We start from the raw sequence: 18248 nt of genomic DNA on the forward strand, positions 1-18248 counted from the left end.
TGGAGATTTACTGCTGATCACAGAACCGTGCTTCACTGAAAGATACGCATGACAATCGCAGCTTCTGTCGAATTGCGATTTCGATTCCATTTCGATTTATCATGCAGCCCTACTTGACACCATTTTAAATACTTGCTTTGGTTTAGTTCTTAATTTCTTTTGACCAGAGAACCTTTGAGTGACCTTGGAGGAGTCAGTGGATTCTTACATTTAACAATGATCTGGGAATTAGCCTCGATGATGCCCAGGCTGCTCATGGCCATGCAGGTGTAGTTGGCCGACTCATGGACGTCGTTTAACTCCAGAACGTTCCTGCCCACTGGCATCTCGTCCTCGGGTGTCAGGTCCTCAGAGTTAAGCATCCACTTGACGTAGGGCATGGGTGAGCCAACGGCGACGCAAGTGATGTTAATGCTACCACCTGGCATGATCTCTTGCATGGTGGGGGGCGTGATGGAGAAACGTGGGGGCACGCGACGAACTGCAAAGGGCGGAGGAATGGTGACAAGAAAAAGAGAAAGAGAAAGGTAATGACACGTAGATGAAAATGAGCCTTTCTTTAGAACGTACATGATGTTGTCTAAAGAGAGGACAACAAATTATAAAAAACAAATGAGACTAAAACTTCACAAACATTTTGGTTTATACAAATTAAAATAATGGTAAAGTAACTAAATTAACAGAACTGCTTCACCAACAATATAGATTGACATTAAAGCAACAACTTCATAGCAACAAGGTTCCATTGACCAATATTTGACCCATCACAGCACAATTAATTGCACAAAAATCTATTATGAGTTTCTCATCATCAATTAGATCTCTATGTGGCTTGTAACTACAGTAAACAAAATGAAAAGCATGCATTACTGTTAAAAAGCAGAAAAGCTTTATAGTGTGAATAGAAAATACTCCAAGAGTATAGAATGGTGTGAAGAACAAAACTTTTTTGCAATTTTTTAAAATCTGCCCATGCTAAAGAAATCTTACATATACACAACTGTACGTACATGTTGGTACGTACATGCACTAGTAGAGGTGAATCCCTTCAAGAGGGACTAAAGATGAGAAACCTTAATCAGATTTTTGTGGTTGAGAGTAGATCAATTAGACAAAGCCTTTTTAAGATCTGACACGCTTCCATTGATAGATGCAGCTGTCATTTTCACAGACATCATGCAGAAATAGGTAGAGGTCAACCAAAGAGTAAATGGGAACAATAAAACCAGAGAGAAGAATTTGAGATAAAATGCATAGAGGAATATAACTGAAGGGTCGCTAGCATGCCCGGAGAAATATAAGAGAATAGAACGCGCAAAAGAGCAAGAAAGAGGAAGAAAGGGAAGGGTTGGGAAAAGGAACGAGGGGGGGAAACCCACTTCAATGCAGAGAAAGGCTTTTTATCGTCTCCAGCCAATATGACGTAATGTGACAGGTTCGTATTGTCACATTGCGGTCCTGGCTAGACGTAACAAAATTTACAGCGGAAATTCTGGATTCAGTCAATAAAATAGCTGATAGTTCAGCTCAACTAACTATCACACACATAAAAAAAAAAAAAAAACAAAAAACAGAAAGAAAAAGATTACGGCTTAAATTTGTATGCTTGCTAACTGCTGCTACTAGAAGCATTCACAGCCAGAGAGGATGCCAGTGGCTCTGCTGAACGGAAAGAGCATTTCTGCCAGAAAAAAGCCCTAAAGTTTCTTCATACAGTTACATCAGCAGCAGCAGCTAAATGGAGACTCACAAGAGAGGAAACTGCTGGGTGCTTTTTGAAACTCAATATTCATTTGTGAGCCTTTAAACATACTAAGTGATTCAACTATTTCATAATGAACTCAGCTGAACTGTGTGCCTAAAGAAGTTGTGAAACTTATACACAAGTTTATAATATAGCTTATTAAAAAAAAAAAAAAAAACAAGAAACAGAAAGAAAATGATTACAAATTGTCCAAATAAGGTCACATGACTGATACAGATGCTAGTCTATGATGATGACAGCGATGCACCTCAACTACTGAGATGCCAAACCTACACACGAGAGAAAAGATGAAGAGATCCTTGGGGGAAAGGGTTGGATATGAGTTATGGCAGAGATGGAGTTGGCCAGGTTGTGCAACAGGCTTCTTTCATAGACTGTCTGGCATGTTCATTCTTGGTAACCTTGCTATTTTGACATGACTCGTTGAAAAGTCAAGAAACAATGGAAACTTAAATGACTCTAAAATACAGACTCTGCTCCAAAACCTAGCAAGCTGCCTAGGCCGTTACCTTCTAAGGGAACTTTCTAAATACACAAATACTCCAAAGACCCAACTCACAACCATTTCCAAGTCTGATGCAAATATTGGGCAAAGCAATACAGTTTTAATTCGACTGAAACATCTTGAATGAAATTATTTCATAAACCTTCCGCTTTTGACCTCTTGGGTGGATTCTTTGATTGACCTTTTATCAGAAGGATACATGCAATTCTATCTTATCACTTAGCCAAAACTAGATATCTCCATAAAGTTGCTTATAAAACACTGGGTATTAGGTATATGTTTATACATCTAGTTAGTTTTCTTGCAAGGTTTTGGAATAGACTTACAATTAGAATACAGATGTTACTAGCAATAAAGCAATAGCATTCAGGTTAAAGAAGTGCTACCTATTACATGTAAAATTTTTAATTGTGCCAAACTTTATAGATTGGTTTCCCCAAGAATTGTCAAGGCAACTGCCTTATTGATGTCGGTGGATGTAAAATGACAATGAAACAGGAAGTAGTGTAGTGCTAGGTGTGTCATAAGATGGTGGGTGGTGAGGGGGTCATGCCTCATTTACATTTGGCAAGAGGAGAAAGGAAAGACAGAGGGACAGCAATGGGTGCTAGGGCTAGCTCAGAAAACAAACAAACAAACAAACAAACAAACAAACTAATACAAAAAAAGAAAATTAACAACCCCACATAGACAAAACGAGGACAGGAACAACTGGTAGAGACAGGGCACAAGGCAGAACAAGACCTAGGCTGCAAGACAGCAGACGGGGCCGGACAGACTGGAAGGACAAAGTGGTGGACGTTGCATGTGGGACAGAGACAGAAGGGAAATAACACGGGGAGTGAGAGGTGGGGATTGGGGCAAAGAGGAGACTGTAACCCTGGGCCAACTGGAGTTAAATCATGTTGGTTTGACTTCTCACACAATGGGGCTTGAATAACCTCTCACCATCGCCTCAGACAACAGCAGCCAAAGAGCATAAAGTCTTGAATTTGTAATTAAACACCATCGAAAGTTCAGTGGGTTTAAATCTAGTTGGAATGTTGGCGCCAAAATTTAGAATTTAAAAAACTTTTTAAAACTAAGTATTTAAAATTTAGAAATACTGTTATAGTCAAGGCAACAGGCTCTAGCTTTACATTCTAAATTCTGTATCTATAGTTTACAGCAATAATTAAACATGAATATATTCAGTTTTGTGATGGATGACCTCGGTTGGTGTCCAGTGAGTGAAAATCACATTATAACTCAATCCATTTCATAATCAAGTTACCTTTATATCATTAGTTTATAAATAATATTTAACAGTGTGTTAATACATTTTATAATAAATTTATCTATTTTGATACAGATTTAAAAAAAATAATTTAAGTGAATTAATTCAAGTTAAAATAGTAATTTATTTCTAGGAAATTTCCAGGTTCAATTGAAGTCAAGCTCTATCCATAGCATTTGGAGGCATAATGATGACTTCCATAAAAAAAATTAAATAATTACAATTTTAAATTAAAAAAAAAAAATATTAAACATAATATGTTTTATTATTATAAAAACAATAAAAAAACATGGTTTAAATGGTGTGCCTCTAAATTATTTTCTGTGGTAATCAACATTACGCCACAAGTGCAACAGAGCTTCATTTGCACTGAACCTGGATCACTCCTTTAAATACTTCTTTATTTGTTTGGAAAACAAAAACAACATTAAAATAAACAATGACATACTGAAACGACCCCCACCCCCATATAAATGCATATTGAACAAATGTTCAACAAAGTTGAAAGGGCAGCCCACGTATCACAATGTGCATGCATGACTGTGATTGCAGGAATGACGTCAACAGAACGGCACCAAACTATCAACCAGGTCTACAGCTACAGTCAACACATAATTGAGGCATGCAACCCTCCCCAAGTGCAACATTTTAGGGAATCCACACAACTGAAATGTCGGAATTGGTGAATTCGACACAGCACACACAGATAATCGCAGTGCAGGTGTGTTTTAACAGTGACAGAACACAGTGCAACGTGACAATGACAAGACGAGCGTGATTCTTCTAGTGTAGATTAATGATGGAAAGGCCCAGACGTAATTTGCTGATGCTTTTGCATTTCCTGCACTGATTTTAGGGAAATAAATATGGTAAAATGTGGTAAATATGTTAAATAAGCCAATATATTAAATAAACACACATGCTATATGAGTTCTGCCGGCACATTTTGCGTGTGGGCCTCAAAATGGGCGATGCAACATTTGGCCGTTCTTTAATCAAGTCTGCAAGAGGCTAAAATCTTAAGTTCGTTTTCCTATTGTCAAATTCGGTTTGACCAATTGCTTAGGTAGTTGAGTGAATGAGGGCTGCAACCTTTCACCTTGTGAATCATTCATCCTATTGTTGCACGCTCAATCTGCACTTCAACGTTCCCAATTATAATCAAAAGTCAGACACAATCGGGTTATTTTCGAAACGGGACAACCATTTGAAAAGACCGTGAGGAGCCTGGCAATTTCAAAGTCACAGGCAACAAAGCATCGCTCTCAAATAAACTGTGGCAAAAGGGGGAATCATAAGCGGGTCTAATGTTTTCAGATGCATGTCGACATTTACGGCTGCCACTATTGATGCATCAGCCTTTGAAATGCCATTGCATGAAGCCATTCTGGGCTTTATCTAAGTCCTGACACATGGCCCTATAGCTCAAATCCTGACGTTTGATGTGCGATGGTGCTCGCCGCTGTGATATTCAGAGGAATATAGAACAGTCCAATTGGACGGACATGCTCCTCATTCAATACGACCAGGAGCCCAGCAGGCTGAGAGCGATCTCTTTGAGGTCCAGAGATGAAATCCCATTTCAAGCCCAATGTGGAGAGAAAGACAACTCAAGAGGTCTTATAACTGACAGAGAAAGACAAAATAAAAAGGCCAAAGAGTGCCTCGCTCGAAGGTGGACATTCGTGGCCATTTTGGTGAGACAGTCTGTCCAGCCCCAAAATTAAGGTAGGAAGGGAAACCAAAATAATGCGCAGCCTTTAATGTCACCTTGAAGCTGAGATTACACCCTGTTTGATGTCCAAAACCTGCAATAATCCATTTTGCTTGAAAGTAGCGAGGCCATTTGCATGTAGACTGCAGGGTTTTCCCGTATTATAACACACACACACACACACCTCTGCCGCTGCAATGCAAAGCAGCCTCAGTTGAGGTTCGGACTAGTTCTAGTAATGAAAAATGGAGCATTTGTAAAACACTGCCTCCTGATTGTCTGGTCAATGCATGAGTAGCACTTAGTGAAAATCTGAGGCTGAACTGCATTTTAGATTTGGCAAAAAAAACTGCCCCTTTACGACACTTATTTGGATCAAAGTTAGCCTTCGTTCTGACAAGTAGAGGGTGTGATCTAGCTTGCATTTCTATTTGTACACCAAAACAGCATGCAAGGACATGCAACACAACCCAAAGTGGTGGCAGTGGGGTTCACATGCATCTACATCTACATGCGCATGCACCGAACATCCTCATAGCATTTAGCATGGCATTCGGTACAGCTCAGTCTTCCAGCATCTCGGAGTGGATCTGTGAGGTCTCGCTTTCCTCATCTCGGGGACTAATTACCATTAATAATGCCCTGGAAACATTCTGGATCCTTAACATTTTGGCATTATGTGGAGTTGAATGGAGGAACAGTTGAGAGTTTTGTCAGGCGGCAACAATGAAAGATTAGAGACTTCATTGGAACAAGAAGAATCGTAATTTCTGTTATTAATTCGGCGTGAAATAGAAGAGAACTAGATAAGTCTAGGCTCAGAGGGGGATTTTGCAATACGGAGGCAATTAACTTCCACGCCTGAGGTAGACAGCTAACAAGAAGATCTAGTCAAAAAATATAGAGAGAAATTTGAAAAGAGTGGCTAGCCATTAAAGCTGCAAATGGAATTGAAATTTTGTTGTTGTTTTTTTTGCAGCACATTAGCTCACAAAAACTGAAAATGTTTTGCTAGTCTCATTTTCAAGCAACAGCATGTTAGCCACTAGCACCGCTACATTTCTTTAATGTTTAAAATGTATTTTTGTTTTTGCTAACTGTTCAGTCCGATTAACATGCAGCTAGGGAAAGCTAATACGTTCATTCTGTTACACTATCTGCATGCTAGCCAGCAGCAACAAGCTATCAGGGTACAGGGGGCACAGATATCACAGTGGGAACAGCCAGATATGAAAAATAAAGCTCTGTCAATAAATGCCAGACCCTGAGAGACAGTAGCGGCAAAGCACACTTCATTATTTATACCCTCAATTCATGTGGCGTCGCCCCCCTCCCAACAACACAGTGTCTGTAAAAACGGAATAATTCAGAGAGCCATTTAGTCTCAGACATCACGAGATAGCCAGCAACACGTTAGCATTAGCCAAGTGAAGCAGAGGCTCTTGTTCTATGTCATTATCCCTGACAGACAGACAAACGGCCATCTGAAACATCACTACACTGGGGAGAGCGATGAGATATCAGTCGAGAGTTAGCCATCCGCACGATTGGACAAACTTGTCTGACTAAATGCAAGCTTTCCGCCTGATTCATCATTGTACAGCTACAAAAAAAAAAAAAAAAAAGAATGAATTGCAACCACTAAAGAATGGTAAAATATTTCACAGGGATGTTTACCACATGTGACAATAATTGTAGATACAATATAAAACGTTTTAAAAACCGATTAAAAACTGTTTATCAATACATTTGTCTTGTTTTCTAGTAAATGTATGCAAGATAAGTTACTTCAGACAAAATGTTGTACTCAAATTATACTTGTTTTATATGTGAATTCGTTTATTTATTTACTTATTATTTTATTTTTATTTATTTTTTATAAAAAAAAAATTGTGGAAAATTGCCTTTTCCAGTTTTAAGCATAAATCTAATCAAATTTTGTATGTTTTATGCTTTAAAAAATTCCAAAGGGGCCAAGAAAAAACTACGCTATTTAGACGAAAAAAAAAAAGTAATTGAGATTTAAACTTAAACATTTAAATTTAAAAATGAGTTAAATTAAACTTTACATAAGTAAGTACATAAACTTAAACTAATAAGATTTTGCTTTTGTTTTAATGGGGTTTAGAAAAACTAATACAATTTATTTTTTTGCGTTAAGAAAAGCAAAGGCGCAAGAAAAAAAACCTTAAAGATATTTAAACTTCATTTAAAAAGTAACTTAAATTTAAATTTAATTAAATTGAAAGATTTTGTAAGATTTGTAAGATTTTTTGCTTTAAAAAAATGCCAATTGGATAAGAAAAAAAAAAAAAAAAAGAATTTTAAATTTAAGACTATCTAAATTTTTATCTAATACAGAATTTTGAATGAACACAGTTTTGGTTCTCAGGTAAATTTATTTTGCTTTAAGTATGCTTAGATATTTTATACTTAGATATACGTTTCTGAAAATCTCCCAAAATCTGTGGACGGTCACAAAAATGGTAAATATTAGTGGTTGCTACGGCTCTGCATGCAACCAACACGTAAAGCTAAATTACCTACAAGCCGAAGGCAGATTGGACTTCGATATGCATATGAAACAGGCGTGCAATTACTGCACTCAGCTGCATTGGATTAGCATCTAGAGACTAACAAACAAAGCACCAGCTTTTTGTTCAGGTCTAATTTGGGGGTTTTAATACGGCATGTTGCGGTGCTGTAAGAAGCGCTTCAGATGTACGCTGGCAACAAGGACTCGAGCGGATGATAAATCCTGATTTGATTGAGCCTGCGGACGGCGAAAGGGCAAGAGGCAATCAGTCATCACGAGGAAATATCACTAGCTTGTTGTGGCTGTGAAATAAAGTCTGTTTTCTGGGGGGGCCAATGATCCATGTGGCACAAAAAACTAATTAGCAGAAGTGAATTTGCAAGCTTTTGTGTGCAAGAACGGCTTTGTAATTGAGAAGATGGTGGGAAAACTGTCTGTAGAAACAGCCTACAAGAGACGACAGTGCACAGAAACACAAACCACATCTAACAAACCAGAAACTAGAACAGAAAGGGAGTCGAAAATGGACAAAACTAAGGGTGCACATCACAAGAACACCACAACACAAGGAATGGACTAAATGAGTCGCCAACAAAGGCTAAAACTGTCGTTTTGGACAAAAATAATAAACCTCACGAAAACACAGGAATGCAACAAAGCACGACAGCCAAAAGAATTGCGTCTCGAGGCATGCAAGCGCAGTTACATTCTCCCATCATGCATCAGGCCGTGGTTTACTTTCAAATGTGAGATTTCCATGACAGCATAAGCATTTTCTTTGGGCAAAAGCAATACTGAAGGATGCAAACGAGAAAAGGCCCCAAAATGCAAACTTAAACGTAAAAAAGGAAAACGAACCCGAATTAGCGGGTTAGTTACTACTAGTTTATGCAATTAAATCAAATTTCTCAGAATTTAAAAGTTATTTAGCAGCTTAATTTTAAATTCCGAAATTGCCAATGATCCTTCCAATAGATCAGTCAAGGTTAAGGTTTTAATACATGTTGATTTTGCGTTTTTAATGTGGGTTAAAAAAAGTGAAAAAAGAAAAAACACACCAACCTTCTCGAAGCTCTGAGGGATGTAAAGGGGTTGATGCAGAACACAATGACATGAGGAGAAGAGAAAAATAGGGGAAACACAGAGAGAGTAAAAAAGGCCACCTCAAGGCTTTTAGCTGCTACATTTCTCTGACTGATGTGGCCTGATTATTTCTTGCGTGACACGCGACATGTCTGCTGCGTTAACCTGCTTTGACCCCAAACAGTTTGATTCACTCCAGTGGTTGCGTTCGCCCACTGGAGTCCGTTCAAGCATGTTATAACAATGCAAAATTACAAGGTCTTAAGCCACCTGAAGAACTGCCGCTGCGGCTTTAATTACAGAAACAAAACAAAGACACAAAAACAGAAATCAATGAAACAACCCAAAGTGCAAACCAAATCAAACCGACCGTACAAATAAAAACCACATAATTAGCATTAAAGTTAGCAGCTACAATCAAGGCAACCGATTCTAAAAGTGTTGCTCTATTATGCGACACATAAAGTGCAGTTTTGCTCGTATAAATGGGTGGGTTGTTTCCTCCATCGTAGCTGCTAATTTCAAGTGCCGTTAACTCTAGAACAGAAAACATTTGATTGTACTCAGTTATTAAGCTTTGAAAACAAAACAAAAGGAGACGGGATACGGTCTTAATGCAGTATGCGCATAATCAGTGAGAAATTAGCATACCTATGTTGAATTAATTATCGCTGCAGTAATTTGAATGAATTTCAGAAATCTCCAGTCGGCCAATTACTGAAATGTCACTAGACATCAGATCAAATGTTACTGAACATCTAACACTGTTTAAGGTCTTATAAAATTGAATGACTTAAATATTTCAAAACAGAGTAAAATAGCAATAATCCACATAAAGTCATAGTTTTACTCTGATTTTACCATGGTTAAGAGATGCTATAAGGTATAATGTGCACAAAATACCCTTACCGTGGTAATATCACTGCAAAAGTAAGGCCTCTTGTGGCATATTTCTTTAATAAACAGGTGATAACTGATAGAACACACCAATAGTCAATCATTTATAATTTATGGTAATCACAATTAAATATCGTTTTTTTATAGCCGCAACTATGCATTTTATAATTTGTAAATTAATTAATAAATAAATGGATTGTTCACCTGAAAATGATCATTCTGTCATCATTTACTCACCCTCATGTTAATCGAAACCTTTATTTGTTCTTCTGTAGAATGCAAAAGAAGACATTTTTTCTCCATTCAACGAAAGTAAAGTCTAATGCTGAAATATTAGACATCATTTGTATTCTACTGAAGAATGCAATTCAGACAGGTTTGGGCCGACATGAGTAAATGACAGAATTTTCATTGAAACTGTATACCCGTCGTTTTGAGATGGAGCGTCTGCATCTTTTCTAGTGGGAGAACAATAATAGCTATAATAATGAAAAGACAACTCTCTGACCCATTTTATAATGGCCGGTGAATAATTTATCCAGAACAAAGTTATTTGGTACACAGCGGGTAAAACCCATCCCATACACTGTCTTTTTTAATATGCATTAAATAAATAATACATGCGCAAAATCTGAGTCTTCAACCTGGAGATTCAACTCCTCTTAATGTTAGCGTCAAGAGCCGTATGTGCTAATGCAATGCCTTAAAACAGTCGACGTTCCATTATAAAAATAACCACTGAACCAAGACAGACTGTTAATTATTTAGATTTAGCAATTACTAGTTAGCATGTTACATTTTGAATGTGATTAGCAACATGCATATTGTTTACCTTGCAACAATTTACCTTTTTCCCTTTGAGGCTGGAATAAGTTAGCATTTTGATTGGTTTAGTGCATCTGCCAATCAAAATCAAGACTTACCATCATCCTCTTCAACCTGAAAACATGATTAGACAACATACCTGTACGACCCAACTTTCCTCCCGTTAAATAGAAGATTGAAAACTACCCATTAAGTATCGAAATTGTGCCTCGAAAAGACTCTATTAGTTTATATATAACAGGTCATGTGACCAGTCGTGCGTCTCTGATTGGTGGTTTTCGATGAGCTCCACGGCCAGGTTGCTCCCTACCTCGCACATACAGGTTGGCAGGGGAAGAGTATCGGACGCCTTCCACATTAGACGCCACACACTCGTACTTCCCCTGGTCGGTTTCCTCAGTGTTTTCTATCTGCAGAGCACCTGGGAGAGCAAAAAAATGCACCCCAAAGAAAGGGATGAAAGACAGGGAAAAAAGACAGAGAGAGGGAAAAGACGGCAAACTATTAGAGGTTTGAAAGTAACACGACTGTCAGAAACCATTTTATTTTGTATGTTTGGTGCGCAATCGTATCCCCACAAATTGCTCAAAGGCCTTTCCTGTTTGAAAGCCAACTTCGCCTTTTAACGCTAACTCACTGTGTTGAATCTGAGCAGTTCCACACTCAAGGCAAGAAAAATTAGACTGATCTAAATATGTCTGAATGCATTCCGTCAAACGCAAACAGAAAAGAACTAGCAGCAATGTTATGGTGTTTGCAGGAGTGCTGGATCGCATCAATCAGTGTGCCGGGAAGTATCAGGGTGTGGAGTCGAAGGAGATAAACCACTGCCGTTCCCAATGGGAGGAAAGTTGGTGAGGGTCAAGAGTGAGCTGTGAGCCGACCATCCATTAGTTCATGTCGAAATGTGCTGCACAGGGCTGAAGCTTAGCACAACACTTAAATCCCAGGGCATGAATTATTTCTGTCGGTCCCCCAAGAGCTGTAGTAATACTCGGGATACTACTGCAGAACTGAGAATGGCTATTGGTCGTACATGATAAACACTAGATATTCCTCCATATTAGGCCCCAGGGTTGGGTTGCAACCAAGGTCATTGTCATGTATGCTGAAACATATGCAGACTGAAAAATTTATATTAAGCTCCACTTAGCATACAAATCCTTATTCAAAGAAACGTACGGTGCAACTTCACCATGAATTCACCTGGAATAAGCTGAAGACGTACTAAAGGTCTTACTCATGGTAATGACTAGGGTTAGGGGCTAGGGGTTAAGTTTACAGGGTTTGAAAAAGGGGATGGGTTCAATGAATAGCATAAGAAAGTCAGCCCCTCCTGCATTTTTAGCTGTGCTTTTGAGGGCTGTCAAGTATGTTTTTTGTTTGTTTGTTTTTGCCACCAAAATGCTGTAGTTACCAACAGTGGCTAATTTTTTTGAGGCTAAATCACCGAAACCAACCCCCTAGTTCAAACTTCATAAAAGGTATTTTGACTGCCTGTGAAAACATTTTATTTTACTATATGTGATAATTTGTTTCGAGGGCTCTTAACATAGGTGGTTGGATTCGCTGAGTAGCTTCAGTTAGCCACTACTGCATTTATCGCCGTACTCTTGAAGGCCGTCGATGAGAAAGTATGATTTTTGCAAACCAAAATACTGTTGTTACCAACAGGGACTAATTTTCTGAGGCTAAATCACTAAACCCAACCATCCTAGTACAAACTCGATAAGAGGTATTCTGACTGCCTCTGAAAACATTTTAGGCAAGCACCATTCTCATTGTATTATATAAAATGTGATCAATTGTTTTGAGGGCTCTTAACAGCATTAGACGCACTTTCCTGTGGTTTCCAGTCTGCTGCTGATGCATTTGCAACTACAGAGTTCCCTTGAAGCAAAGGTGGCAGAATTTAGGCCTAAATGTACCACCGGAGCAACTGCGATTGAGATGACTAGGAATGTTAACGGCTTTCCTCTGGAGCCAAGAACCTTTCCGTTACCACTGGAGCTTTACCCACTAAGCCACCCCACACCAACTCTTCTTTATCTGTCTTCGAGTACTCTACCACTGCTTTTCGACAGGTAGCGTCTCTCCCTAAGAGATGTTCATTCTGGCTGAACGAAGACGTCAACCTTCGGCTACTGCCACATGCGGTGGCGGGACATCAACTGCAGGGACTCACGCTGTGGTTTAAGCACACAGTCTGCATCCTGTGGAACATTCTGGGTGCCAATGAGATTCTGGCTTCTGGGTCGATGACTCACACCTGCTCGCGGCGGATCAACAGCATGATGGGATCAGGGAGTTTAGAGGCGTGGCAGGGAGAGACAAAAATGGAAGGTAGTTTCTAAAGTGTGTGTGCTGGTACACGGATCGTTTGATGTGCACATTGGCGCAGCGGGCGGCCGGGCGACAGCAGGTGGGCTTGGAGAGCATTCTAATGTCTCCTCAGGTGCGCAGCCGAAAGGGCACCGCTCGCGTGCAACCTGTGCTACGGGACGCCGACGGAAAATCTGGTGGAAATCTCCACCAGGCATGCAACCTCCTTCTCTCGTCAATTCTGGAGCCTCGGACTGCAGATAAAAGGCACGAATTTCAATGTTATTGGAGCAGGGGCTGATAAATAAACCATGCCACAGTGGTGTGCCAAGCTCTCGGGAAGCTCTGAATTCTCCCCGTCTTTCTTTCTTGCCTTCGCTGGGGTGGGGTGTGATGCCCTTTTCTATGAACAGCTAGCTAATGATTGAGTAATGTCATTGAGGAAATCTTAGCAAGGAACATAGCATATCCAAATTCATTAAATTCAAATTAATTCCCAGCGGCTCCAAAGCAAGCAAATTTTCTCAGGGCTGCTTCCTGCCTGAACTGGACTATTTTGGGTACTCCTGCTTGTTATTCAGCCGATTGACGATTCCCCACTGACTTCATTACATATTTGCAGCTGCGTTTTTTCCCCTTCCCTGTTTCCGCTTGGGTTCGGAAAAGCTCACTGAGAATCTATAATCTGGGGAGGGAATGACACTGTTCCTACTTTAGCAGTCTTTCTCAAGTCTATCAATTTCTTTGTCTTTACTGCTCATTGGTACAGTGAGGAAAAGTTAACATAAACCTTATTAAGGTGTCTACATTCTCTGTTACTTTTCTAGTCTTACTGTGCATCCCATTTTGTGCTTTTCCCCCAAACAGTCACTAGCTAACTACGCAAGAGGGGTCTTTAACAACAACAACAAAACCATTCCCTGACTACATTTAACATGTCGGAAACTGAACAAAATGTCTTTGATCCCTCTCACTCTTCCCTCAAATCTCCCTTTCGCTCAGCCCGAGAATGTTTTCAATTATTATCTGTTATGTATAATTACATTTTGAATTTCCATTATCCATCCTGCCTGTGGTGTCTTTGAGGCTGCTTGTGTAGCCTTCCGTTAGCGGCACCGCTTGCGACAAAACAAGCTTAATCTTACTTTAACCAATAGTGTCGAGCTCAAAGAGTCATAACGCCGCACAATACCCTTTATGATAAAAGGCAAGTGGAAGTCATTTTCTGAATATCTGTGCCAAGACGCAACCAGCTAACTGACATGAGCCCTCTAGCTCTGAACTATTATCTGAAGCTGAAGCTGAACAATAACGAATACATTAACGGATTCAAATGCCTTCTGAGTGTACTATGTGTAAGCTGACTGACAATCAGGCCAAATTAGGGGGGGGGGTGTACATTTATGGAATTTGGTGGAGTTTGTTGGTGGAGCCAAATTAGTATAATAAAATAAGTATTTAATGAACAAACACACAAGGTCTTGGTGACTGACAGCGGTTCTGATTCTGTGGAAATCTCTCAAGCTCTACAGGCCTACTGATGGACTTCTGCTGATCATGCTTTGCCGGCAAAACCCAACTAGTCACGGACTGCAGAAAGCTCTTTTTGGGAATTCTCCACTGCTTCGGTGTCAATACGACCCGTGTCCTTTAAACTGGCCATTAAGTGTTTTTGTCACGAACAGCCGGAGTTGGCGTGCGCTTGTGACTGACGGACACGGGGTAACCGTTGACCTGTGACCGGTTCGGACTTTAGCGATGGCCTCGGGAGATGAAGTCTTGTCATCTCTCGTCATCCATCCAATCCCGGATCATGGGGGGAAAACAGGCTGGGCTGTCTGTAAAGAGGAGGCCGTGTCAGGAGGCAGCTCTGCTGGGGCGTGGAGCGTGGCAGCCAGGTGTGGAGGCGAGGGGAGCCGTTAACCGTGACCAGCGCAACCATGCAGCTGTCTATTAGAGCCCGTGTGCATGTGACGGCTCTCGGTATGCTTGATTAGGCTCAGTAACAGCTCTCGACCAACAGGAACCTGACCATCTTCAGCACACACACACACACTTTTTCCTGCACCTAGAGTCCTATTTGTGTAATTCAATTAGTGGGCAATGCCTGGGCATGATTGATTTGTTTGTGGAATCAAGCACATTCTTGTTTTTTTATTTTCCTGAATGGGTGGAACTGATTAGGAGAGAGAGGTGAAGACTTGGGGTGCTAGCAGGATTTAATATGCATACTTTTTTTGAATGCTTAGAATATCGAGATGACTGCTAGATTTGCACAGCACAATGGATGATATACTGCATCCCACAATGCAATGCGAAATGCACAATGCTTTCCCTTTTTTGATTTATTTTTCAATTGATCCACCAAACGTTGACAATCTCAAATGAAACTGAATTAAATATGTCCAAGTAACCGTTTTATTTTATAACTATACTGCCAAAAATTTGTATTTTGACAAAATTTTTCAGTTGCATTGTCTAAAAATGTCTAAAACAAGATATATTACAACAGAAGCAACTCCGCATAAGATATTAAAGGGATGTTTTTATAAATTGCATCTTTAATACGAATTTAATACACATATAATAAAGATATAATTTATGAAAACTGATGCAGTGTTGCTTGAACTACTTTTATCTTGTTTTGTGTATTTTTGTATAATTTTAACTGGAAGTTAAATTTTAAAAATACTTTTTTTTCAATTTAAGACTAAAAACTTTTTAAACTTATTTTTTGATTAATCCGTCAAAAGTTAAGACAATCTCCAATGAAACTGAATTAAAGATGTCCAAATAACGATTTTATTTCAGAGATAATAACTATATTGCAAAAAAAAAAAAGTGTACTTTGACTTTTTTCCAGTTAAAATATCTAAAAATACCCCAAAACAACTTGCTTCAAAAACAATACAGCATAAAACATAAGGGACGTTTTTATAAATTTAATATACTTATAACCAAGATATAATTTATGAAAACAAGTCTAAATATCTAATGCATGGTTGCTTCATTTATCTTGTTTTATGTATTATTCTTTTTTTTTTAAACTGGAAATCAAATAAAATACTTTAAAAAATACACTCAAGGTATTTTTGAAATGAAATGAAATGAAAGCTGAAAGCATATGGTGTATAATGTGTAGTATTCAATAAGGAGTAAGTTTTTTATTCTAAACTGTTCCTTCTCCTATATTTCTTATTCCCATATTTTATGTCAAACAATCCTCTAAGTATATGCAAAAAGGGTACGTGAAAAAATGTGCAAAAAAATGGGACTTTTGCTTTAAAACGCTGGTGTGCAATGACTGTCGGACTAGTGTGTTTGTGTACTGACACACACCAAGGTCATTAAATGTGAGAGCATCATCACGGGGGAGATACATAATGCAATTGTTGTCAGCTTCCATCTGTTGGCTTGTAGCGCTCGCATAAAGACGCCAATGACGCGTGCACACGTTGGACGGGCCGCATTGACTGTCATTTAGAGGTGCACAGGTCAAAACTTAAACAGACCGAACTGGCATGAGTTAAGATAACGTTTACGTGACACATGCAAACATGCAACTGAGTCGCTATCCAATCAGTGCGCGCGTGCTGTAATTTAGCTTGGCTTAGGAGCCTGAAAGCGTGGCGTAACGGTCCTGCTCCGGCACATTTAGCCCAGACTGGGCCTGAGTTTGCAGAAGCTGCTCTGGGCGAGAGCTCTGTCTTGGATCACTAATCCCGTTATGCAAATGCGCTGCGTTATAAGTCACGTTCAGTTTAGCGAGCAGCAAAATGATTAATATGCTGGTTTTTGCATTATAAATATGCATGTTGGAGTGTGTAATCTACGAAAGAGCTATTAGGCTGGATACTTTACTAGCTGTAGCCAATATAATGTACTCAAAGTATCTATCTATCTATCTATCTATCTATCTATCTATCTATCTATCTATCGTCCGTCCGTCCGTCCGTCTGTCGTTCTATCTATATCTCTGTCTGTCTGTCTGTCTATCTATCTATCTATCTATCTATCGTCCGTCTGTCCGTCCATCTATCTATGTATAATCTGTCTGTCTTTCTGTCTATCTATATACATTTAAATTATTGTATAATATTATGATTAAATTATAGTATATATACATATAGACTATACAATATAGTCTATATATATAGTGTTTCACTCACAATCTTTAACAATTTAGGCACCCGTAAACATACAAAATTGACCAACATCTAAAAAAAAAAATTTCACAAAATAATTTAAAGCAGTGCAAAATCGTTATTACAGTTTAAGTGTAGCTGTTCACCCTTCGTTTACCCCGGATAGGAATGTAAAATCAGACGGTTGATGTTTACCTACCTGCTCGCTGTGAAAAAAAAAGCACTTTATTCAAGTTAGAGACATCGCATTGTCTTCAGATATAATGAAATGAACATGGATCTAGATCAGGAGCGAATATCAGTCCTGATATCACCTCCAAACTGCACATCTGAGTTGGAAAAGTAAATTTGATGAACTATTGCTAACGTTTGTGTCACGTCAGTGTTGGTATTCGAGCGGACCGCTGGAGATGAGATCAGGACTGAAAGGAAAGCAGCGTCACGTTTACCCAGCGTCCTCATTAGCGTGAATCGTGTGGCCCGAGCGCAACCCGACACCTGTCTGACTCCCAACACTGACATTAAACACACACAGACACAAACACACACACACACACACACTGACACAGAACGAAAGAAGAGGAGGAGGAGGACAGCCCGTCCCGTTTGAGCTGGTCTGGAGTCATTAGTTAGTGGTTAGGTTAAGGTTAGTTGTGTTTTATAGTGATGTCTTACCTCGGATGGGAGTACTCTCTGGAAAAAGACACAAAACGAAACACACATCAGTTTAGTTGATGGTTAATGTCAGACCAGGTTATGATTCTCCTCATGTACTGGTTAGTTTAGTTTAAGATCATCATCATCATCATCATCATCATCATCACAACTTTAGTAAAGGTTAAAGACCTTCCAGTGCTGGACGTGGAGCTTCTTCTTTCTTTTCCTATTTCTACTTCCTAAATGCTTACAAACAGTTTGATCAGACTTTAAAAGTTTAATGACGCTAAAGAAAATAATAATAAAAAAAAGAAGTTATTAAATGAAGTAGTAGACCATAATTACAATATAATAATAATAATAATAATATTTTCTTCATAAATATTTAAAGGCAGTTAATTATTTATAAATAGAATAAATTGATACATTATAAATATCAATATAAATAAATTAAATAATAGAAAATAAGTATAAAAATGTAAAATAATAAAATTATGAATTCATATTAATTTTCACATTATTA

General features: G+C 38.9%; 1 protein-coding gene across 31 annotated transcripts in view; it reads right to left on the minus strand.

Annotated features, from left to right (window-relative positions):
- Positions 1–18248, minus strand: part of LOC107679075 (receptor-type tyrosine-protein phosphatase S-like) — a 249286-nt gene that overhangs the window by 75977 nt on the left and 155061 nt on the right. For 19 of the 31 annotated variants that reach the window (XM_016474496.1, XM_016474495.1, XM_016474494.1 and 16 more), the window contains 4 exons: positions 17744–17761; positions 10912–11022; positions 8859–8870; positions 209–481 (listed from right to left, as the gene is read on the minus strand). In XM_016474496.1, coding sequence (XP_016329982.1) covers positions 209–481; positions 8859–8870; positions 10912–11022; positions 17744–17761 — 414 coding nt within the window. The remainder of the gene's footprint in view (positions 1–208; positions 482–8858; positions 8871–10911; positions 11023–17743; positions 17762–18248) is intronic. The other 12 variants (XM_016474521.1, XM_016474513.1, XM_016474507.1 and 9 more) reach the window with 4 other exon arrangements.

This window comes from Sinocyclocheilus anshuiensis, unplaced genomic scaffold, assembly GCF_001515605.1.
Source record: "Sinocyclocheilus anshuiensis isolate Anshui unplaced genomic scaffold, SAMN03320099.WGS_v1.1 scaffold1580, whole genome shotgun sequence".
Lineage (NCBI taxonomy): Eukaryota > Metazoa > Chordata > Actinopteri > Cypriniformes > Cyprinidae > Sinocyclocheilus > Sinocyclocheilus anshuiensis.